General features: G+C 37.8%; 5 protein-coding genes and 1 pseudogene across 5 annotated transcripts; 3 read left to right on the plus strand and 3 right to left on the minus strand.

Annotated features, from left to right (window-relative positions):
• The first annotated feature begins 57 nt into the window (after positions 1–57).
• Positions 58–2,596, plus strand: LOC119996557 (PHD finger protein ALFIN-LIKE 4-like). Its single transcript, XM_038843234.1, has 5 exons — positions 58–344; positions 498–530; positions 1,378–1,606; positions 1,706–1,841; positions 2,147–2,596. Exons 1-5 carry the CDS (start codon positions 248–250, stop codon positions 2,405–2,407), a joined length of 756 nt encoding a protein of 251 aa, XP_038699162.1. The 5' UTR covers positions 58–247; the 3' UTR covers positions 2,408–2,596.
• Positions 2,597–2,601: 5 nt separating this feature from the next.
• On the minus strand, positions 2,602–6,755 carry LOC119996558 (annotated as a pseudogene).
• Positions 6,756–9,085: 2,330 nt separating this feature from the next.
• Positions 9,086–12,341, plus strand: LOC119997699 (glycerophosphocholine acyltransferase 1-like). Its single transcript, XM_038844872.1, has 8 exons — positions 9,086–9,337; positions 9,415–9,534; positions 9,688–9,745; positions 9,842–9,942; positions 10,625–10,720; positions 10,807–10,900; positions 11,391–11,628; positions 11,767–12,341. Exons 1-8 carry the CDS (start codon positions 9,254–9,256, stop codon positions 12,128–12,130), a joined length of 1,155 nt encoding a protein of 384 aa, XP_038700800.1. The 5' UTR covers positions 9,086–9,253; the 3' UTR covers positions 12,131–12,341.
• A 501-nt stretch (positions 12,342–12,842) lies between these two features.
• On the minus strand, positions 12,843–14,492 carry LOC119996795 (serine/arginine repetitive matrix protein 1). The gene has a single exon (XM_038843592.1). It carries the CDS (start codon positions 14,490–14,492, stop codon positions 12,843–12,845), a length of 1,650 nt encoding a protein of 549 aa, XP_038699520.1.
• A 3,619-nt stretch (positions 14,493–18,111) lies between these two features.
• Positions 18,112–20,629, plus strand: LOC119997399 (UBP1-associated proteins 1C). Its single transcript, XM_038844385.1, has 6 exons — positions 18,112–18,296; positions 18,377–18,451; positions 18,877–19,007; positions 19,413–19,860; positions 19,980–20,093; positions 20,208–20,629. The coding sequence occupies exons 1-6, from the start codon at positions 18,210–18,212 to the stop codon at positions 20,268–20,270; spliced, it is 918 nt and encodes a 305-aa protein (XP_038700313.1). The 5' UTR covers positions 18,112–18,209; the 3' UTR covers positions 20,271–20,629.
• A 114-nt stretch (positions 20,630–20,743) lies between these two features.
• Positions 20,744–23,680, minus strand: LOC119996391. Its single transcript, XM_038843000.1, has 6 exons — positions 23,479–23,680; positions 22,874–22,946; positions 22,216–22,338; positions 21,546–21,663; positions 21,299–21,416; positions 20,744–21,191 (listed from the first exon to the last, which is right to left on the minus strand). The coding sequence occupies exons 2-6, from the start codon at positions 22,881–22,883 to the stop codon at positions 21,132–21,134; spliced, it is 429 nt and encodes a 142-aa protein (XP_038698928.1). The 5' UTR covers positions 22,884–22,946; positions 23,479–23,680; the 3' UTR covers positions 20,744–21,131.
• Between the last annotated feature and the right edge of the window lie 411 nt (positions 23,681–24,091).

The raw sequence follows: 24,091 nt of genomic DNA on the forward strand, positions 1-24,091 counted from the left end.
TTGCAAAGTAAGCTGCTTTATACAATAAAAAGTCGTTTATTTTAATTCTCTCTTTTGGGTAAGAGTCACCAAGGAAGTCCCAATCAGTCTTTGTTCAACTCTATCCCCTCTTTCTCTACTCCTGCGACTACTCTCAAGTCTCTGCTCGCTCTTCTCTCAGACCCCTTATTTCCATTATTAGCCCTCGAGACCGTTACGTTTTCTGTTTCTTTCTTCGTCTTCAAAGTCTGCTACTCTCTGTACTGCCATGGACGGCGGAGCACAGTACAACCCTCGTACCGTTGAAGAGGTTTTCAGAGACTTCAGGGGCCGCCGTGCTGGCATCGTCAAAGCCTTGACTACTGGTCTGTCCCTGTCATTTATTTTCCTCAAGTTCCTTACGCATATCCTTTCTTTTCGGGTTTGGGTTTTAGAGATTTTGTTTTCGTTGTGACATTGTCGTTTTTCGCAGTTAATTTCCTGACGAGTTCCTTTTTTGTTCGTTGTTTGTTTCACAGATGTTGAAGAATTTTATCGGCAGTGCAATCCTGGTTGGGTTTTCTTTTTTCTCTCTTTCTACTGCTCTATCTCTCTCTGTCTCGCTGAATTTTTGTGTTTACTTAATTTTTTGCCGCGGTTAAATCTCGTGGGGGATTGTAGTAAATCCAAGTCAAATGCATGCACAGTTTTCAAATATTTAAGCGCAGGTATTGGAAAATTTTGTTTATATTCCTGGTTGTTCATCTTAACCCCTAATTAGGTTTGATTTGTTCTCATAAATTTCAACCGCCTATAAGACTCTACTTTGTCTATTCTGGGTTTTTTCTGAACCTGATTGTAAAAATGGATTTAGTTGTTCTGTGGGCTGAAAATTTTAAATTCTCTTGATTCTAAGTGAGGAAAAAGATTATTATTGGATGAAATATTGAATTTAAGGACTAAAGCATTATATCATAGACAATCTTTAGTGCTCAGTTGGTGCGAAATGTAGTTTAATCATCCTGGTCTATCAGTAGTCTTCGCTGGGTTCTCTCTGTTTTTAGAAAGGCTGTAAAAACAAGTCTGATGCATAGTTTGCCTGCATCTGAACTCTGAAGGGAATATGTCTTAAGCACTTACATGGCGGTCCAATACTTTGCAACCATTGCTATATCCCTCTCTCTGTCTGTACTTTATTTTCACAATATTATACTATAGAGTGAGATCATGTTACTCTAATTTATCATATAGTAAAGAATATCCTGGCTTCCTTTCAATATATGATTTTGATTGTGTATTACCAATTTATGTAGAACTTAAGTAAAAGGTTACTCTTTTTTCTGGACCTAAATATGTAACTTGATTTTATGTGGATTCCCTGTGTCTATCTATTAATTAGATTGTGATCTATCGGTGTAGATAAGGAAAACCTTTGCCTGTACGGAGTCCCAACTGAGCAATGGGAAGTTAATTTACCTGCCGAAGAAGTCCCTCCGGAGCTCCCGGAGCCTGCTTTAGGTATTAACTTTGCTAGAGATGGGATGCAAGAAAACGATTGGTTGTCTCTGGTTGCTGTTCACAGTGATGCTTGGTTACTTGCTGTCGCCTTCTACTTTGGTGCTAGGTTTGGTTTCGATAAAGCTGATAGGTATATAATTCTTTTTATGATGGTAATTTTCAGTTTAGCAAGCCTAGATAGTCATTCACACTGGTTCTGGTCTATGTAATAAAATGAATTCTGATGCAGGAAAAAACTCTTCAACATGATAAATGAGGTCCCTTCGATATTTGAGGTTGTGACTGGTAATGTGAAGAAACAGTTGAAGGAGAAATCGTCAGTTTCAAATCACAGCAGCATCAAATCAAAGTCGAGCGCTAGAGGGGTACAATCATATAGCTTCCCCATTGTGATAAGATTTGTTTTAAGTTCATCTTTCTTATTCTTTGGCCGTATAAGCTTCCTCTATTTTGCTGTATTAATAAGTCATTACTACTAGTGGATGTGAATGCTATCTTGTCTGATGCCTGGTCAACAGTGACTGTTGTGACTAAGTTAAGACATTACCACTTTTTTGACTCATGTTTGGGGGCCATATTTGTTATAATTGATGCAGTTGTAGGTATCATTAATTTGTCACCATTTACTTGTCTCATGCATTAAATCTTGAGTGATTGTTAACCATGACAGCGAGGATCTGAACCTGGCAAGTATGCAAAGATGCAGCTGAAGGATGATGACGAGGGATTGGATGAAGAAGAAGATGAGGAGCATGGGGAGACACTGTGTGGTGCTTGTGGGGAGAACTATGCTTCAGATGAGTTTTGGATTTGTTGCGACATTTGTGAGAAGTGGTTTCATGGTAAATGTGTGAAGATTACTCCTGCAAGGGCGGAGCACATTAAGCAATACAAATGCCCCTCTTGCAGCAACAAGAGAGCAAGACCTTGACATATGAGGGAAGAAATGCAATCCTCAGTTCCTCACCTCTTTGTAATTCTTCGGTGGGTGAGTCCGCTAACTTGTTTATCAGTCAGGTAGGTTTTCCAAATTTTGCCATGTTGGCAGAGCATGTGTATTGATACTTCGTTATTCAGCTGACTTGATATTTGGGAGAAAAAAAATGTTGGTTGTTTGACAGTATGGATTCTAAGTCATCTATTTCATTTCGAATATGGATATAAATCTGTTACAATTTCTTTAAAGAGATTACAAAAACATGCTCAACTCAGCGCAACCTGATTGTTTCATTAGGGAGAATGACATTGGGATTCCGTATATGTGGATTCAAGGCAGCTAATTCCTTCCATTTGGTCCCATTTCCATGAACTCGAGAGGAGATGCTCCACAATGTATCACCAGGCTGAGCTTTAGTTGTCACTGAAGGTTCAGATTTAGAAGCAACCTTTGATTTTAAGATTGGGTGCTTATTGCTCTTCCCCATCCCATTACCAAGCAGCCAACGGGAACCAGACTGCTGTTGGCTTGAGGTGCCCCACAGCTTTTTCCTGCTAGGTTCATTCTTCATCCCAGCAACATGGACTTCTGTAATTTTGAACTGAGGAATGACTTCTTTCAAAGTCGAGTCCTTCATGTCCTCCTTTACCTCCTTCACCACTCCGTCGGTCTCATCATCCTCTTCATTGTCATTTCTTAGCTCTGAAACTTTGCTGTATAGCTTAGGCTTTGGCGGGACGAACACTCTCTCGACTTGAATGAGGGCGAGCATTGGTGTACCAACTGATTCATTGTTTCTAAGGGGATCGTGAAGTTGCACCCTGAGTGCAACAGTGAAGTTATTCCCCAACAAACCACACTTTCTGCTAGATCCTTTTCCCCGTTTTCTCTCTCCCTTCGTGCCTCCACGCATCACGTCGAAGGATGCAGCATGATGGGCAGCCAGGATTTTGGAAGTTCGCTCACTGATCTGCTCTTCATCGTCAATTTCACCAGAATCCAGCCTCATCCATTCATCAAGAGTTAGCGATAGACCCATTAATCCATCAACATTATCGCAGGTTTCCTTCATGTCCAACAACTGCAGTCCTGCAGTTCCCTCCAATCCAAGGAAGCCACTGCTGTCAACCGCCTTGCCCTTGAGGGCTGAAATCTCCCCAATAGACTGTGAATTAATATCCGCAGGCGCATCCTCACCTGACAAGCCAGATTGTATTCTTAACCCTTCAAGTGAAAGTGTTTCAATTTTATCCATTGCCAAAGGAGCAAGATCTTCGAGAGAGACAAATTCTGAGCCAATCTCATTCCCAACGGAGTTTGAACTTCTATTATACTTGGGAGCAGATGGTCGTCCTTTGTCGTCCTTTCACTCTCTTTTGTCCCCCAGTTGCACCTTCCCCAACCTCTAATTCATGCTGCTGCAAATGATGCCTGTATCAATGAAATACTATAAAAATTGAGAAAAAAATCCAAAAGAAAAAAACAGAAAATTAGCATGTGCTTCTAATTCCTTAAAAGCAGTTGCTTAAATTAACTGAACTCACAAACCTCTGAGGTCCCTCTAAAGTCACTGAAGCCTCCAAAGCTACTTGTTGCATTGTATTTCCTGTGATATCTTCCAAAGGCATTGGCTTATTTGCCTGCATAGAGAGCTTTTCAATTCCAACTGAGGCTAAACGCTGTAATATTTCCATTACACCTGAGCCCATTTCTGCAGGAACCACAACTGGACTAGAAACCTGCATGATCAAGCTCCCACCATTTCCAGCATTATTGAACAGTGAAGGATTCATAGACCGCAAAAATCCTCCATTGTTTATCTGGAGGAATGAACCCAGGCCCTCTCCAAGAGGAGGCAATTCAGGTGGCTCCTCAGGACATAGATCAACCGGACTCCCAAAGCCGCCAGAGCTCTTAGGCGGTGAACTTTGAAATGCTGTCTCGTTCAAGCCCCACTCGCGCATTAAAGCTTCTGTCTCCAAGTCTTCCAATATTTTGGCCTTGGCTTTGCTCTCCATGGCCTGAGTTTCCATAAAATCATCTTCCTCGGCTGACCGAATACTGGATGGAAATTCAAAATTCTCTGAAATGTTAGCCAACCCTGACTCAGCAAGAGCATCATAACTGCACGTCTCTTGGTCTCTGTCATCTATATCAAAATTAAATAAAGAATAACCGCTAGCCAGGGTTTCCTTCTCAAATTCTCTTAACAAGCGTTCTCTTGGGGACTCGGGCTCACTCTCAGAACTCAAGCCGAATGGACTATGCTCAATCCCCAGCACGCTCAAAAACTCACTTGCCACAGTTTCAGTAACATCATCTAAGCTATCTGCCTTACAATCCAATCTAACTTCCATGTCACTGCCTTGATCTTCAGGAGAATCTCTAGCCGCTTCTTCCAGGTTTGATACAGTATCTAAGGCTAATTCCAATTCTTTCATTAGTGTTAATTTGGAGCACATTTCATCCTCTTTGGAATTGTAATCATACACCATAAGCGTGTCTCTATGAATACCATCGTCTTCAAAATGAGCATCCTTCTTTGTGTCTTCTTCAGAGGCTACCGGTACAACAGCACAAGTTTCAACAACTTCAACATTTTGTGCTACAGAAACCTCAGCAGCCTTCAAAGTAAGTTCCTCCAAGTTCACCTTTTCCTCCGCTGGCAATTCTATCCCCTGTTCACTAACAGAAAAATCTCTACCTTCACATCCCTTGGCAACATTTTCTTCGCCAGATTCAAATGTAGGGTCTGTTTGTGCTTTGACGGGCTCAAGATGCTCAGTTAACACATCTATTTCAGGCTTATAATCTACCAAAGCACTAAAATTTTCTTCATCGAATTTCTGATATAACACGTTCATCGAATCTGCGAATTCTGACTTTGATACAACTAGAACCTTATGAAGATCTTTTATATTCTCTACAGATTGAGAGGTGGCATGAGAACACCGTTTAACAATATTGGGAAGACTCTCAGCACGGCGTACTACATTACTGTTATCACCCGGGCCAAATTTTTTGATTGGTTTTATCATACCCATATTATTTTGCTTTACCTGCAAAATCTCGGGAATGTTTTTAGGACTGCCTGTTGCTGTGAGATTATCCCCGATCACAGTATATCCTAAACTAAGACGCATGATAGCACCTTTGGCTATTCCTGACAATTTAAAACTAGTTGTCCACTCCCCTGAGCTCTTCTCCTCTTCCAGTTCCTCCAATGTAAGAGGTAGCAACCTTGAGAGATCAACCCGATGCTTTCCCAAGTCAACTTCTGGTGAACTAAACACAGATGCATAGAGCAAGAAATGCTTAGCCTCATACTTTGTCGAATGGTGTGGTCCATTTCTACTCCCATAAACTGAACAAGTGTGTGTCAACTTCTCTTCAAACTCAGCAATGCCTTGAGAAACCTTCACAGGGCGAGTCACCAAAACTCCATCACGCCGGTTCCAGTTCACACACAGACTCACATCATCAAAAATTGCAGGCAAATTTTCAATTGAATGGACTTGGAGAGAGAAACAGCAGTTGAACCTACGATTTCTCACGATCGATAAGGCTTTCAAGGGCTTCCAGTTCCAAATAGACTTCTTGTCCTTCTGTGAAGGGTCATTACTACCATATTTTTGCTTTGATTTGGGATCAGTCAAATGGGTTTTACTTGAAGTAGGGATTGAGGTCCTTATAAGGTTTTTCTGTGCATATCGGGCTCTGTTTATAGCTTCGATTTCGTTCAATAACTTCCCATTCGCAGAATCCACACAAGTCCTCTGCCCACCTTCAACTCTTGAAAACATTGTCTTTACACAATCCATTCATAATGAACAAAAAAACAAATATACAATTAGATTAAACAAGAAAAACCCATTCTCAATTCGTCTCGAAGATTCAAAAAATGTAATTGTTAATTTCAGACAACAATCCTTGGTTCTTCAATGAAACTACGCCAGAATGTTCATGCTCTTATCAATCAAATAAGAAAACTGAATCAAGACACACCAAAAAAAAACCCTAAAAAATTACCAGATGAAGCTCCCTCTGAATGAGATCCCTTCTTCAAGCATAAGTAAAAACCCAAAATAATTCTGCAGATGCCGTCTCTCCCTTCCCTAGAATTCAAAATTCCTATTAACAATAAAAACAGAGAAAAAACAAAGCAAAAAAAGGAAAAGCGAGAGCTGAATTTTCGAAATCTTGCAAGAAGAATTACGATGTCTTAGGAGAGTTTATCTCGCCAAGTCTGTCTCCGGATTGCCGCTGCTGCGATCCTTTGTCCCAGACTTTCAATTTCAATTTTCAAAATAACTCGATACAAAGCAAGATACCTGCTATTTTCAATGGATACCCCCGTATTTTCACAAATATTATTTTCCCACAACATACTTTTTAAAATTTTGTTGTTACCCTTTTTCTTTGTAAATTTCAATGCCCTATTTTTAGGGTTGTCGTTGTTAACTTTTTTCAAACTTGAAAATTCGAATGGTATTTTTATGATATGCACCGGATAAACTCATATAATAATCTCGTAAATTATATTATACGTGTCAAACAAACACATGAAAATTCATGTGCAAACTCATGTGGGAATTGAACAACTATTGCCGAATTTTTGTTTCTTTATCTATATTTATTTTTTATTTATAAATGAGTTTGATTTATAGAAACAATTAATGATATATATTATTATTAGAATACTTTTTAAACCTATACCACATGCTTTATATTATGCAAAGAAGATATTTAGGCTCCATTTGGAACAATGATTGAAAAAGGTGATGGTATAACATTAGTTGATTAGCACCAAATTTATATCATCCGCCTAAAAAAAATTTGGTTGGTATATTAATAAGTTAATAGTAAAAGTTATTTATAAGTTTAGCAAACAAACAGAAGGGCGAGAATGAACTATATTAAATAATATATTGTACAAACAGTAATATTGAGAACTGTATTGGCAGCAATAGAATTAAGCCAAAATAGATGTTTTGTCTTTTGCTGGAGCGTTATTATTGGTTGTTTAAGGCAAATTGGAATTGCCCTATGAGGTTAAGAGCTGTTAGTAATACCCTCCCCTTTTTTTTGCTAGAAAAACTTGAAGGGCATGATTGAATTTTACTAACGCTTTGTGGGGTGGAATATATATTTTTCAAGAAGCGGGAAAAAAAAAAACAAACAATATCCATCGTCTCACGCATTTTTTTGGAATTTCATTGGTCTCTGTGATGATGGGGCCCACTCATCATTTATTGAAAATAATGCCCCAACCTATCTGTCATTCTGTCCAGTCTCCGGAAATAATAATCAGCCCATCATTAAAAGCCCAACGTTGTCATTTGGGCTACAGGGCACAATAAACTGTCATGGCCTCAAACCTCAACCCAGAACTTATATCATAAGTCCAGCCCAACCCAATACCAGTCCAGGGCCCAAAGTTGTCGTTTGGAGCTTTTTTTCTTTAAAAAAACAAACACAAATGATGAAAGGCTCAATCCCATGAGTAGACATTTTCAGTGCATTTTCTTTTGATTGGAAATGTGCGTTTAAAGTTAACCCTATGTTTCTGCTTCTAGAAGCAACAAAAGCGTCTTGAAAGGCGAGTCAGGCAAACGATCAGATAATGCCACGTAGGATGCACATTGGAGGGGATGCTGGTAAGGCAAGAATACGTGCGTTTCTACAATTGAAGAGATGGAGCTGCACACACGTTATCCTCCACGTGGCATCATGTGACTGCATAAATAAATAAATAAATACACCTCGAACTTACTCCATTTGGACGTGTCATTGCTGCTCTGTTTTCCCTCCCAATTTTTAATGCCGACATTTATTTCATCAAATGAACGGTCCAGATTTTATCATCTACCAAGAGAGAGAAATCACAAGTTGTTTATTATTATATTATAAATATAATAATATAACTCGTGTTTTGATCCTTATTAAAACAAACACATGTGGGTTTCAACATAATTGTTTATTATTATAAATATATAATTGCTAATGTTATTGTCATTAATTTGCCAATTGTATCCCTTAAATATTCCGGGATTAGGGGATTCCAATTCCGAATCCAATTATCTCCTAAAATTATGTTAAATCATAATTAAAATGTGTGATTAAATATTTTTGTGTTCATAATGTTAGAATATATAGATTTTAGGAAAAAATTTTAAATATTAAATTCTAAACCCTAAATCCTAAACTATAAATTCTAAACACTAAAAAAGTAAACATTAAATCATAAACCCTGAATCTAAACACTAAATCCTAAATATTAATTTCTAACTCTTAAACTCTAATATATCATTTAAAAAATAATAATGATTTAACATGATTTTGTGGGGGAATTTGAGCCATAATTATAGCCCTCCTATTCCAAATACTACAATAATGAATAATAAATAAAAGTATGCTAAAAGAAAAACAAAACAAAAAAGTGCGCCCGTCATATTGTGGATCAATATCTAGTTGTTTATTTTATTGTGAAATCCTTTTTGTCCGAAAAAGAGCGTCCAGAATCACGGGAAAAACGTTTCCCGCAAACACGGCCTTATAATAGAAATAGAATTATCTTCTCGGATCCGCTAAACCAATGGGTGATCATCGATCCTCTTATGTGGTTTGGGAGGGAAGCTAATCAGATCATTGTTCTAAAAAAAAAAAAAAAAAAAAACACACCCATTATCAATAAGAGCTTTAATGACACCCTTCACTTCACTACATCCATTTTTTATCCATTATTAATAATATCAAGCCACCACCTTTCCTTCTCGCTCGCCTCTCTCTCTCGGTTCAATATCTATATTTTTTATTAGCAACAAAAAGAAAGGGTAAGATATGTCGAGCAACGATGAGGCTTTGGTGGAGACAAATGGGGATTCGTTTGACAAGGTGAAGAGGAGATTCAAGGATCCATCGAAGGTGGGTTTTTTTGGTTTGGTTTTGGTTTTTGTGGTTTTGACTGGTTTTTACGATCTGGGTATTTTCTTTTGTTGTAGAAAGTGGTGCAAACCAAGGAGATTTTGTCCAAACAAGCGGTTCATACGAAGGAGATTCTATCAAAACAGGCGGTTAAATTTGCCAAGCAAGCTGAGGAACATGAGAGATTTATTAACAAGGTATGTTTTTCGTGCTTGATTGTAGGCTTTGTATTGTTTTTTACATGGAATATGTATACCCTTTTATTGAATAATGTGGCTTGATTTCTAAAACAGTTAATTTGAACTTACTGATATGATCATCTTTCTTCTCATTTCCTCTAATGTGTCTAGGTGACTCATCTTTTTGGTGTTCTTGCGTTTGGAGGATTTTGCTTTCTGTTGGGAGCAAGTGAGTTTAACAACTATGATTTATGAATATATGAGAACAATTACTTCTTTGAAATTATTGATTGACTTGGCTTTTGGTTTGCTTTTCCATATACAGGACCCCAAGATATTCCATATGTATACTGTTTGTTCTATGTCATATTTGTTCCTCTTCGATGGATATACTATCGGTTCAAGAAGTGGCATTACTATCTTCTGGTAAGCTCAGCCAAGTTGTGATAACATATTTAGTGTACGTAAGCTATTGTATCTTTATATCAATTGGTCATTCTATATATACTATTGGCAGACATGGCTTGTTTCCTGTTTGGCATTTATGGGATTTACGATTTTAGCATCAAGTTATGACAGTGGCCGGTTGGCTATCAAGCAGAACGCGTGTTAGGTATTAGGGAGAAGGCATGTTGGCATGGTCATGCAACAGTGAATTAGTTAACCTTGTTGAAATCACAACATAAGACCTGAGATTTTTACTGGTTTTAAAGCTATCGTATCTATATGAAGCAGATTGGTTGCTATAAAATAAGAGATTATTATGAATTTGACCCATGTTCAAGATTTTGCAGTGGTCATATCTCTCTAGTCTGCAAAAAATGTTCCACCAGTGTGAGATAAGAAACAAGTATCAGTTTTCTATTTCTAGTATGTCACATTAAAAGCATGGTGGGACATTCAACGTCTGTTAGATTTCGAGTATGTCCTCCCTTCCAATCTCAATTTCTAAATGAACTCCTGCGGTCCTGCCTGGGAGTGCTTTCTTTTTCTAGAAGACTATGTTTCTAGCCACCATATTCTTTAGCTTCTACTTTTAAGTCTTATGTCATTTATAACTTTGCTACAGATGAGTAATCGTAAAATAACAACTGTTCTTGTGTTTCAGGATTTCTGCTACTATGCAAATACAATCTTCGTGGTTCACCTTCTACTATATCCAAAGAACGAAAAGCTTTTCATGGTCTGCTTTTCGTTTGCCGAGGTGGGCAGGAATCTTGTGTTATCTTTAAAAGGATTAAAATATGATTTATTTTGTCTACTTAATGAGTTATCAAAATATTGCTATAGGGGCCGTTAGCTTGGGCACTGATTGTTTGGCGTTGTAGCTTGGTTTTTAATTCAGTTGACAAGCTTGTTAGTGTCCTTATCCATCTTTTACCTGGTGAGTCAGAACTACGCTTTCTGGTTCCCATTTATCTTTTAACTAGTATTTAGAGTAATGTCTTTTTGTTGAGGCTGATACTTTTAAGCACACTATAAGATTTAAGATCCTGCATTTTTTTTTCACTCAAATTCTGCTTTTATTGAGTGATATTTCATAAGATTATGTGTTTACCATGTCAATTTTGATCTACGTATTTTCCAATCTAGAAAATTTAGATGTCGGGAACATCCAATGCAATCTTATAGCATGGCTTGATATCAACTATCTTATCAAGATGAAGTAACTTCTGATAAATACAGTTATACCTAACTTGCTGAGAGCTATTATGCTTCCTTTTATGTTTCATTAACGTGGTGAATCTATAAATATTTGATTTCAGCTAGTACATTGAGCGTCTCTTAGTGAGAGTGAGATTTATACTCTACTTTGTAGCCCTTTTAGTCAAAGAATTGGCAAGTTATTCCTGACTGTAATAATTTTATTTCAGGACTAGTTTTTTTCACCATTCGATGGTGGAATCCTGAGACTTTTGCAGCCATGCACCCTGAAGGAACTTCTCACCGCTTTTCATGGCCATACGTCGAAGATAAATCCTATCTGCTCACATGGCTTTTTCTGGTTCCTTTAGTTGCTTACTCGCTGTGGCAGGCTCTATATTTTCTCATTGTCAATGTCCTGCGTCGACAGAGACTGTTGAGAGATCCTGAAGTAATGACTTCATACAGGTTCTCTCTCTCTCTCTCTCACTCAATGTGTTGTGGCACACATCTGGTCTGATTAGTCGCTTTCTTGGTAATGGTAATGGTCATTGTTATCAGTTTGACTTGTTTGTTTAATTTTCTTACAACTCCTCTGTTTGATAGGGAGCTCTCCAAGAAAGCGCAGAAGGCAAACAATCTTTGGTGGCGCTTAAGTGCTTCACTTGGGGACCAGAATCGCATGTTAATGTTCATTCTGCTGCAAGCTGTTTTTACTGTGGCTACCATGGCACTCACAGTCCCTATCTTCTTATCATATGAGCTGCATTTGATTTTCCAATTTCTCAAGGTTTCTGCTGCCGTATGGAATGGTGGAAGCTTTCTGTTGGAGGTGATGCCAAAGCAGGTGATTCTGAAAGAGAAGAAGAAATCCGAAATGCAGCCGGCACAAGCTCAGCAAGATGAACCCTCTGCTGGGATGGAAAATACAATCCAGACCAACGGTTCCGCTGAAGTCTCTGTTTCTTGACGGCTGGCTGTTAGCTCCTAGAACTGCGTTAGTTTGCCAATGAAGCTCTGCTGCTCCAATTGTAATGGTGTTCCTTTAGAAAGTACCGACTATAATACACCTGAGCCACTAGTTAGAATAGTAATGATAGTGTGTATCACCTTGGTGATTAGGGTTTGAAATTCGAATCTCCCCTCTAGTTTGGGGGAAAAAAAGTGCCAACTATAATTTTTTTTTTTTTTTAAAGATTGGTCATAAATTATGTACATTATCTTTTGAGATTGGAACTTTCATATACTATAAGAGCTTATTTGGCCCTTCAAACAGATTAGAAGTGCAATTTGGGATAATTTCTCAAACATATATAAGCTTTGACAAGTAAAAAACGCATAATTGGAGCCCAAACTCATTCAAACAACAAACCTTTCCAAACTCTTAAACATCAAATTGCAATACCATCAGTAATCAGGTGACTCCACAAGGTGAACCAAAAACACCACCAGGGTCCAGGAGCCTAATTGCCATCAACAAAATTATGGCACACAATCACACCTACTCACCCACTATAGCTTTATCAAAAACATGTTCAAACTTCACATCCTCTACTAGGACCCCCAAGAGTGATTGAAAAAAAAGCAAGTCTTGAGGCCCCCATTTCATCTATACTTTTTTCTATTCTAATTATCAAACCTTCAAAGTTCAGAAAACATGTAGTGCTGCACTCTTTAACTTTCTACCAATGCATTGATGGGCCTGGGTCTGGGCCTGGTCCACGGCCCAAATTGCGGTTCTCCTTCACGGAATTCATCTTCTCGAGTCTCCACCCATCTCTCAGCCTAGCAATGAAGGTATCAGCTTTAACATTCACATCAGGGCTCGGACAGAAGGCGGACGCTGTCATTCGATCGCTTTCGTTGACCGTATCGGGGTTTCCGTTACTAGATGAGACATCAAGATCGTCCAACTCGGGAGAGCTACACCTTGAGCTGTGAGTGCTCTGTACCCTAACAAAACCCCCACGAATAACGAATTTTGTTTTTGGCATTTCGAAAGGTGGAGGCGGAGGCGGCATCGGAATTAACGGAGACTGTCCTCCGTTATTCACTGTTTCATCATAGAACTGGTCGGTCCTTGTTGGCAATGGAGGCCGCCCGGTTGAGCCGGTAGATCGCCGACGGGATGATTCCGGTGGAAGAGTTGGTGGAGCCTTCGGTGGTGGTGGTGGCGTCCGAGTTTGGCTCTTAGGTTTTGACGACCGTGGAGGTGGAGGCGGCGGTGGTGGTGGTGCAGAGAAAGAGTGAATTCTCTTACTTTTGCTGCCTTTTCTGAATAGATTATGAAAGATTGATGGCGGAGGTGGTGGCGGAGGGGGCGGAGGTGGAGGCGATGGTGGCGGTCTTGTGGAATAAGCTGGCTCTTCTGGAGCGTGATTGGAATAATCATCCGATGGGCTTTTTCTTTTCAGCTTCTTCTTCCCCTTTGTTTGACTGTAAAGTGAAGCCAAAGCCATCTTTATCTCCTTCCTTGCATTACTCATTTTCCGTCCACTTTTCGAGTACTTCTGCTCTGTTTTAAGAGTCGCAACTGGTGGTGGTGGCCGAGGCGGTGGCGGAGGTGGCGTTGGTGGTGGAGATTTGATCTCCTCCAATCTGGCATCACATTGATCACCCGCATTCTCAACCTTCCGTCTTTGGCCAATAGACGTATTAGCTCTTCTCTGCTTCTGATGTCTTGCAGACGGTGGCGGCGGAGGAGGTGGTGGTGGCGGCGGCGCTGGAGCCTTCGACGGCGACGGTTTAGAAGTAGAAGAACGAAGCACAAAAGTATCCACTGGAATATCCTTAAGCCCGTCTTGAATTTCACTTCCCTGTCTCCGATGGGAATGAAAATTTAAACTATCCTCCTCCGGTGACCGATATTTACTTAAATCGAAGTCATCAAAGAACCTGAACTGGTTATCACTGGTTTCCCAAGCCGATTCTTGTCTCAGATCCGGATACGAGCTACTGTTCCTCTTCAACCGACCTGTACCAGTACCGGTTCCGGGTCTTGTATTATAGTACCGATCACCAATCCAGTCATTCATAACCGAATTTCGTGTCGTCTTTTGATCAATCGAGTACGACGACGACGACGACGTATTACCTTCATCGACGGTGGGTTCATCTTCGTTTCTTCTAGCGAAAATGCCACAAAGAACAGCAACCAATACTAATAACACATTGAGTGAGTCCCAACCCTTCTTTACTGAATTTGGACGAAGAACATGAGATGAGAAGAACAGAAGAGAGAGTAAAAGAATCAAAGCAATTGTAGGCAAGAGAATGATAAGAAGTGGCAGAGGAAGAAGCGAAGCCGCCGGCGAGTAGTGACGGCGAGGCATGGAGGTTTGGGAGGCTGAGCTGTTAAGAGGAGGAGGTAGTTAGGGGGTCTCTATATATATGGCTTTTCTTGTCTTTCAAAGCAAGTGTTTTTGCAGGTTGCTTGTTATAAGGCTTTTGAGTGCCTTGGCGTTGGAGAGAGAGAGAGAGCTGGTGTAGTTTTAGACTCCAAAGTGATAGGGATCCATAATCCCAGTCATCCCGTGATTGATATGTCATCCTTTGATACAATAATTAATTTTTGTGAACCCCTATAATCACATCAATCAAAATATCAGATGAATTAATGTGATCACTGAGATCTCATTTAGTGGACTCCCTAACATTTTTGTTTATATTATTTTAATAATGTCATTTTAAATGCTAATTAAGTGAAATAATTAGGGTTTTACACCAATTTTCAGCTGTTTTTTACTTTTTTTTAATGTAATTGAACAAAAAAGTGATGAAGTGGGCCAGTTTAATACTTTAATTAATAATTTAATAATTTCCCAGAAAAAAAGGAGGGAAAGTATTTTAATAAGTATTCAAACACCTAAATTCAAAATTTACAAATTAATATAAATAAAGTGATTTGTAATGGATTTCATGGATGAAACCACTCAAAGATATTTCTAGCAAGAAATATATCGACAATTAAAATTTATCTGAAGCTTGGTCTAAAATTCCTTAAAAATTAGCTTCTTATGATTACATTGAGAATAATCCGACATATAGACCCATTTTTTCTTTTTAAAAATCATTATGTATTGTAGTGAGATAGGCATTGCTATGGCCTACTAATCAATGCTAAATTTAATAACAAGATTACCCAAAAATTGGGTACTCACCAACATATACTATTTGATATGTACACTAATCTTATTGATTGAATAAGTTCAAGATTTTTTTTGTTCCTTAAAAAAATGAAGGCTTATATTTGTGAACATAGAGTTGGTAGAGCAAGTAATCATGCCCAAGAAACATGACAAAATAGAAAGTTCCTTGAAAGATCTTCCAAAGCATATCTCTTTGTCCAAATTAAAAAGATTAGTCCAAAAATAATTATTAAATAATTTAGATGGGTCCTATTGGTGTTGCTTGTTGGGGTTTGCCCACTAGAAGCAATGTATATTGTATACTAAATGGTCATGTGTAGTCCATACGAGAAGTAAGTACAAAAGGACCACCTTTATCTGTTTCTATATAATTGGAGTGTGTATGTAATGATTGTAATAATTTCCTTTATAATAATAATACCAAACACATACCTTTAGGCTTTAGCTTCCATTTTGTCCTTCAATACCCAAAAAGCAAGTTTAAAATTCAATTTTCTTTATATCAACTGAAAAAGGGTGTGCAGGGGTAACATTTCTCTCAATAGCATAGCATATGGTTCGGTTCGATTCGGTTCGGTTCGGTTAACTGTTTGCTATAATTTTATGCAAAGCCCGTAACACATGGGATTCGAACTCATGATTGTCGGAAGGAGGTGAGACTTATGTTTTTTTGATGGTGGAAATTTTTTAATTGTCCAATGGATATGTTGGATTGGTAATTCTCGATTAAAAAATAATAATTTTAGGCCATCGTGTGTTTTTTATGCCTTTAAACTATTCACAATCACTATTGATTGAGTTAGAACTTATAATATCAATTTCCAAAAGGAGGCGGGACTTACTTTTTTGATGACGGAAAATTTTTAATTGTCCAATGGGTGTGTTGGATTGGTAATTCTCGATTAAAAAATTATAACTTTAGGTCATCGCGTGCTTTTTATGTATTCAAACTATTCACAATCACTATTGATGGAGTTAGAACTTATAATTATCAATTACATGGTTGAATATATAACAACCAGGGAATGGATAATTTGATGATATATTAAGACAGAGTGGAACCACCCAAATATTAATCAATAGTAAATATTATTTATAATTATTTTTTAATTATCACGATAAATGAGTTTAAGCCGTTCGTTAAGACATCAAACTCTTGATGATGTGTTTGCGGTACCCATAGAAAATTCTTAAAAGAAGAGTCACCACACCATAACCACTTTTAGGCCCATTTCATCAAAAGTATGATGTAGATGGAATTGGTGATATGCATGTATAAATGCAAGAGACTGTAATCTGGCGATGATGTTGACCTGGTAGTAAAAAATGCACGTTCGTCCTTCGTACTCTTTTATCATGATAATTTGTAGGTTAATATGCATGCTCGATGAATTTATTCAGTACCTATTCAAAATGGATAGTGGTTTGAGACTTGCTAGACGTGGTGCACCAAAAAAAATAAAAGAAATAAAGAGACTATAACCTCTAACTTTTGACAATTACATGTTTTCGTTATCTGATGAGATCGAGGGAGTGCCATAAATGGTTAGTATAAAGAATCAAAGATAAGTTTCTTTTTTTAAATCATCTATTAATATCTATCGTCGGATTCAAATTAGACTTTAAAGCTTTTTACTCACGAACCCTAAAAACATATGGTAGATTACTAGATTATTATGCCTTTTTATCTCCAACAGCTCTTTAGTACGCATGTGGAAAATTATTTTGGGGTGGAAAAAGTGAATCATGCGTGACAATTAAGCTAGTCGATCAAAATCATGGCAAATATATGGGACCCCACTCCACAGCTAGGCATTGCTGTGGTTGAAAAGGTGGAATTTGAAGTATATACATAAATATACATATATATATATAGCACTCAAGAATTGTTAATGTCCCCACACAATTTTGAAAACCTTGGAGGGCCTCAAATATTATTGTCCTTTAAGATGCAACATTCCTAGTTAAGCCAGCAGAGCAAAACTCACAGTCTGTGTAATTTGATTGGTGTTGTGGTTGTGTCATGTGTGCTTTATGGTTGATGCGACCTTGAGTGGGGGCACTCGTGGGGCTTGTTTTCTTATACACACCGACATAAATTATCTTTTGTAAATCATAAATGTGAACCAATTAATTGAATTTATTTTTCAATTATAGACGTGGAGGGTTCCACAACAAATGTGCGATCATCATTTTTGTTGTGTTTTATTATCACCATTAGATTTCGTGTTCACACTTTTGGGTCATACTAATTGTTCACATATGAGATTTTTTGTGTATATAATAATAATAATTCTCCTATGAGCACTTAAAATGTGAATATATGTTTTCATCATTGATTTGAAACATGTGAGACTCAAAGTACTGGGCCTCACTTGTTATTTAACTCATCCACACTTTTAAAAAGTAATTTACATTTTAAATTCACACTTTAAATGTGTAGAGAAAAATTCCTCATATATATATATGTTTATAAAAAAGGTGTATATATGCTTATATAATTTAAGGGACCGTTTGGGGGAGTGGCCAAGGGGTTTGTCCTTTAACAACTAGCATCCACATGAAAAAAAAATTTCACATTAGAGGAGACTCAAACGTGTTAATTGAAAAGTTTTGAAAGTTCAGGGTTTTGCTTCATTGCCAAACCATGAAGGTGTTAATTGAAACGTTTCCAAAGTTCAGGGGTTTTTGTTGGGTGCAATAATGAAGGGGGAGCTGATTGCATTTTAGCTAAAGAAATCCATTGTTTTAGACTTTTTAGTGACAGAACCCTAAAACGGTGCGTTTCGATCAGTTCTGGAGGACAAAACCCTAAACCCCCAATTTGCCTCTTCGATCAAGTTCATCACCCCGTAGGCCGGTCTCTCGTACTCTTGTTGGAAACACAGAGTATAGAGGGAAATGGTGTGGTTTCAGTGTGAAGACTGTGGCGAGAACCTCAAGAAGCCAAAGTTGCCTAATCACTTCAGGATTTGCTCTGCCTTCAAGGTCTTCCTTCGATTTTTTAACCCTATCGGTCTTTATTTGTTTGTTTGAAGTCTAATTCAACTTTCGTTTCGATTCTTCAGTTTTCGTGCATTGATTGTGGGGTGACATTCGATCAGCAAAACGTTCAGGGCCACACACAGTGCATTACAGAGGCGGTGTGTTTCTGACTTCTCAGATTGGTCTTATATTCTATTCATGCTATCTGATTCAGCTTGATATTCGTTATTTGATTCTTTTTCTTTAATTTTTGTTTGAATGCTTATTGACTTGTTTATCCAGTGAAATTGGCTATTACTATTTGAACTCGATGCCTGAAAATTTTAAATCATCACACCAGATACAATGCTGATGTTAATTAATTCATGACTTTTGAGAGTGAGGGAGGAACTTCTAGAAATATTAGGTGAACTTTCTTGGATTTGCATCCTTCAATGAATCCTGCTTCGAGTCCTTTTTTGTTTCTTTGAACAAGGAAAAATTAACTTCTTCAGGGTTTTTTTTTTCCCTGTATGTTAGCTGTGTTTCTCAGCATCCTGTTTCATTGCTTCTGACTGAGAAGTATCATTTCCTTCTAATATAGGAGAAATATGGTCCAAAAGGTGATGGGAAAACCTCAAATGGTGTGACTGCTAAGCCCAAAGCTGATGCGAAGCAGCAATCAGATGTTGATATTCATGTTGGGTTATCTGAGCGACCGCCATGGTTCTGTAGGTATGTCCCTGTTGTTTAAACATTCTGAATACTTATTCTGCTTATTTCATAAGTAATAGTTTAGACATCAATGTATCATATGGCATTCTGGGCCTATGCACATTTTAATTCTACATCGATGAAAGGATAACTAGGATATGAATGATGGTTGGCATATGTTCAAGATCCTGTCATGAAATTAATTTTAAATACTATTCTGTAATATTTCCTACGTGGTGATTTGTTGCTGGGAAAATTTGGAAGTATAGCCTTATAGGATGGTTTATTGATATTCATATACAGTGAAGAACGGTAGCTTCTGGGGTCTTTTTTTTTTGGGTGGGGGAGGGGGGGTTAACTTTATTTTTCCCTGCTCATGATTAGAATTAAAGTGGTTACACTCTGTATAAATATATGTATTTGCAGCCTGTGTAATACTCAAGCTACTAGTAGGCAGACCTTACTTCTTCACGCTGATGGAAAGAAGCACAGAGCAAAGGCACGGGCTTTTCATGCTGCTAAACAGCCCAAACAGGATGTATTTGCTCCAGATACAAATGTTCCAGCTGAAAACACTCTGAAGAGTGCACCACCCCCCGATAAACAAGTTGAGGGACAGAAAACTCCAGTTACAGCTGGAGCTGTGTGTATTGATCATGAAGTTCATGATGGAGACGCTCCATCAAAGAAAAAGAGAAAACTTGATGCAATTCAGAGAAATGGTGCTGCAGAAAAATCTGGAGATGATAGTTCAGGTGAAGTAGGCAATGGGGAGGTGATTCAAGTTGAAAAGGCAAATATATCCAGCTCTTTCAAGGAAGAAAACAAGAAGAAAATAAAGTGGAAAAAGTTGATCACTTCAGCTTTGAAATCCGTACGTGAACATTTTTATTTGCTCTCATTTATGGTTAGCATTGATGAGATAAATTATTTCCTCTTTAAGCATGGTGGCTAACATGAAACTTATAAAAAGAATCATTACTGGTTTGTTAGGATTCGAATGGAGTTCTGAAGATGAGGAAACTAAGAAAACATGTTCTGAGGAGTCTTCGGGAATCTGGCATCACAGATGACGAAGCACAACTCATGGAAAAACTTGAGCAAAAGGTGAGCATTTGACACAGGGAATTATCCAAATATTTATCCTTAATATTATTATCCTTTTTTTCAGCCAAACCGGTTACATCATAAACTTGATATTTTTCCTTCTACTTTGGACAGATGAGCTCTAGCTCCAAATTTATAGTAGATAACGAGTATGTACGTCTGGCAGTCAAAGCATAAAAACGAGGAGGTGTACCATTTGAAGTGGAGCACCTAGTAAAGAATGAAGAGTTGTGCGGGGCGCATAGTTGATAGCTCTCAAATGCGGGAATCATTTTTGTTCGAGTTAGATAGCATTTCTACTTCCTTTTATTGGTGTTTACAATGATTGAAGACCCCATTCATTTTATAGCTGGACCTTGAACCCTGCTTCTTGTCGGATCTTCTGTTGATCACGCTTCTTTGTTTTATATTGGTAGACAATTTTTTTTCACTTGGAATTTCATTTCTATCATTATATTTGTAGACATTGATAATGTTATGGTCATGTAAGAAAACAATGTTTAGCTGTCCGGAAGCGCTAGTCCATTTTTACTTTATCATCTCACTCAAACACTAATTATGCTTGTTATGATTGGACTAAGCCTGGCGGAACCAGGCCAGGGGGCAGAGTTACAACTTGCCACAGAGAAAGCATAAGCGCGATGGAGAAGTGCAGTTTCAATCGACTATATTTGGACCAAGAAAAAGAAGTATAAAAACACAGAGTACAGTTGCTGTATATCTATTCATCATGGATGATGACTTGATTATGCCATGCGGTTCAAGTACTTTCTTTACAAGCAACCACAACTTCCTATCTTATAATAAATACTATGGAAACGTGTAGAAATTTATGTTCACAAAACAATTTCTCCTCTATATCTCTTCATAAAGAGAGGACTGGAAATTCAACTTCCTGTGTAGTTTCACTAGTTTGTAAGCTTGTTGAATGGCTAGGAAATCCATTTGCCTCCACATTTTCTTCCTGCCTTCCTGCCCAAACTATCTATCTACCAAATGCAAGAAGAGTCATCTTGAAAATGGAGCATTGTAAATTGATCAGCCAACGTTGTAATAGCAGACTACTATGATCAACAATGCAACCGAACACGCCATTGCCTGCATTGACAATTATATCCAAGTAAGCAATCTGGTAGCCCTAATAGCAAGAATAAAAGCTAAATTCTGGTGACAGGATCAGGATTGACTATTGAGAAAATACTTACAGCAATTGCAGAGGCAGCAAGGCCTGCTCGTTCCCTAGGATCCTTGCGGTAGTAATTTCCAAAATAAAGAATAGTAGCATAATACCACATAAGAGGAAATGCAAATCCTAAAAGAAAACTGCAACAATAGAGGCAAACATAACATGAAAAGAGTCAGGGTAAAAACTACAACAAACAAAGGATCCAAACATCAGTAGGAACTAGGATCAGGGTGTGGTGTGGGAAGAGAAGATTAGAAGCTACTCACGAAAACCATCCAATTCCACAACCAAAGCATGGAAGAGGTTTGTCATAAATCCCAGCTTGGAAGTCCTCCGGATCCCTAATAAGGGTATACTTGCCCCTTTCATGATCTGTTGCTTGCCCTATTGAGATTAAAAAAAATGTCATTCAATTGTAAAATAAATAAACCAAGTAGTTTTCCACATATTTTGTTTCATCAACGAGAATTTGAAACAACCAAGTGTCCAAGGTCTACGTACATCCTACATACTGAAATTAACAGACAAATGATGCGATAAATGCCGTAGTTAAAACAGGATTTAACAGTCTACATAAACTTTTCTTTCGATGATCGGTATCAATTATGAGAAGGGGAGAGAATGGAATTTGATTCTTTTTGTAGATAAGTGGAGGAAGGGAAAGGAGAACCTAGATTCTCATGAGACAAGCATTAAAACAAGGAGCATCAAACTCCTACAAGTTCCTATGAAAACCCTCGTGTCTTGGTGGAATGATTGTGAGGATATTAACACATTTTCTGACTGGCTCATATCTCAATATTATTCTAGAAATGACTCTGATGGCTGCATACACAATTTGGATGGAAACAAGAAACTAAATGTGACAAATATTTTCCGCATGGATGAGTGCCAAAAGCACATGTTAAATACACACTGTGTTAATGAAAATAGTACCTTTGAATAATGAAGAATATCTTGCAGATGGCCTCAGAAGGTCAAGATGCTTATCAGACCCTGATTTCACCAACTCTAGGCCGCTTCTCAATCCTTCATTGTACTCAGGATCAGGACCAACATCTGTGAAACCAAGAATTCATGCATCATATTAGCTAATTTGATAGTTGTATCACCTGATGGTTGAGAGTCAACATCCATAGAAACTCTTTCAAGCACCTGTCCCGTGCCATTGTATGTACAGATAACTGCCTCATCATTATTGTATGTTTAGAATACTCCTGAATTCAAAACAACTACTGTCTATTTCATACAGATGGATTATCAGATGACCATTCCCGAATATCAGAGAAACAAGTGTTGAATGGCAAGTGGAACATAACTTAACAGCAATAACTCTTTTTTTTTTTGGTCATGCAACTTTTGTGGTCTTAAGAAATGGTATAAATTCGATAGGAGTTGATGAAAATATATATAGAAATGAATGTCGGAAATGAATACACGTACTGAATTCGATTTTCTCATAGACTCATGTAGCCGACTCCAAACTTTTGGGATAAAGGGTTGTTCTCATTCCAAGCATTATTGAATGATTACTGACATGAAACTATCCACACAGAAGTGGGGAGACATAAATACTCAAAGAAAAGATGCATACTCTGATCCATGTGAACCGGGCTAGACGTACTCGGTAGGGGGAGAATCTTATATTTGTTTCTGCCCTCAAAGACCTGTACCAAAAATTCAAGACAGAACAGTATATTTGAATTTTGTTTCATGGCAAAAAGTGTCCAGTAGATTCCAAAATTTTTGAGAGAGATGAAAAAACAAGAAAAATACATGAGCATCAGAATGCCTAACCAACCATCTGAAACGTACGTCTTAAAGAAACATAAGCAAAACCTGTACTTTTGACTATTTTTTCCCCTTGAATATCCTCTTAAATCTGTAAATTCCGCCTACAAACGAAACTCATTGCTCTTGATAACATCTATTTATCTATAAAAAATAAACGCTTCCATTGAAACCAAGCCGTATACCAAGAATCCAAACTCGAATTTCCCTTTTCAAGAGCAAAATTCATCAGCACATAAATAACCAGTCATCTGAAACAGGTATCAGAATTCAAGATAAACAATCAACCCCAGGTTTCTCGAATTCTATCTAGACTTAAAAGTATCCATAGATTGCGAAAACAGGTACCGAATATGAAAATCAACAAAACAACAGGAAAAAAAATTACAAGAAGGAGAGCAAACTTGCCTGGTTGGAGAAGAAATTGAAGAGTGAAACCAGGGCTTAGGAATGCAGCTTTAGATCAGAGAAAGAGCAAACAAAGGTTTGTATACAAGACAAGTGTTTTACATGGCAAGTTAAGTCCTCCTTCAACGTTCATCGTCTGGAAACCGAACGGTATGGACTCTCCTTTTGTCTCTTGCTTTGAATTGTAAACGAACAGTGTTTTTTTTTTATTATTTAAATTTCGTTTCTAATAATTCGATTTTTTTTTTATAAACTCTAGATTTAATAAAAAGACGATGATGCCCTCGCTCTTACTTGTGTCCGGTAGGGTGTCAATTGCCGGCAATAATTGAAAACTATACCCTTATTTTTTTTTATTATACTTTCGAATATACCCTTATTTTTAAAGCCTTGGAAGTTATGGCATTCATTATCACATCAAACAAATTATTGCAGCCAAAATTGAATACCCAAACCACTATTGCTTGGTAAGAGTTAAACGACTGATCTACGAGTGAAGACTTATAATTCGATTGACATAACTCATATGAGTGGATATATAAGTAAAAAATCGAACATCTCTCCATGCAAATGATTTATTTTATAGGATTAAGTACTTCGGATACGACTCAAG

This window comes from Tripterygium wilfordii, chromosome 4, assembly GCF_013401445.1.
Source record: "Tripterygium wilfordii isolate XIE 37 chromosome 4, ASM1340144v1, whole genome shotgun sequence".
Taxonomy (NCBI): domain Eukaryota; kingdom Viridiplantae; phylum Streptophyta; class Magnoliopsida; order Celastrales; family Celastraceae; genus Tripterygium; species Tripterygium wilfordii.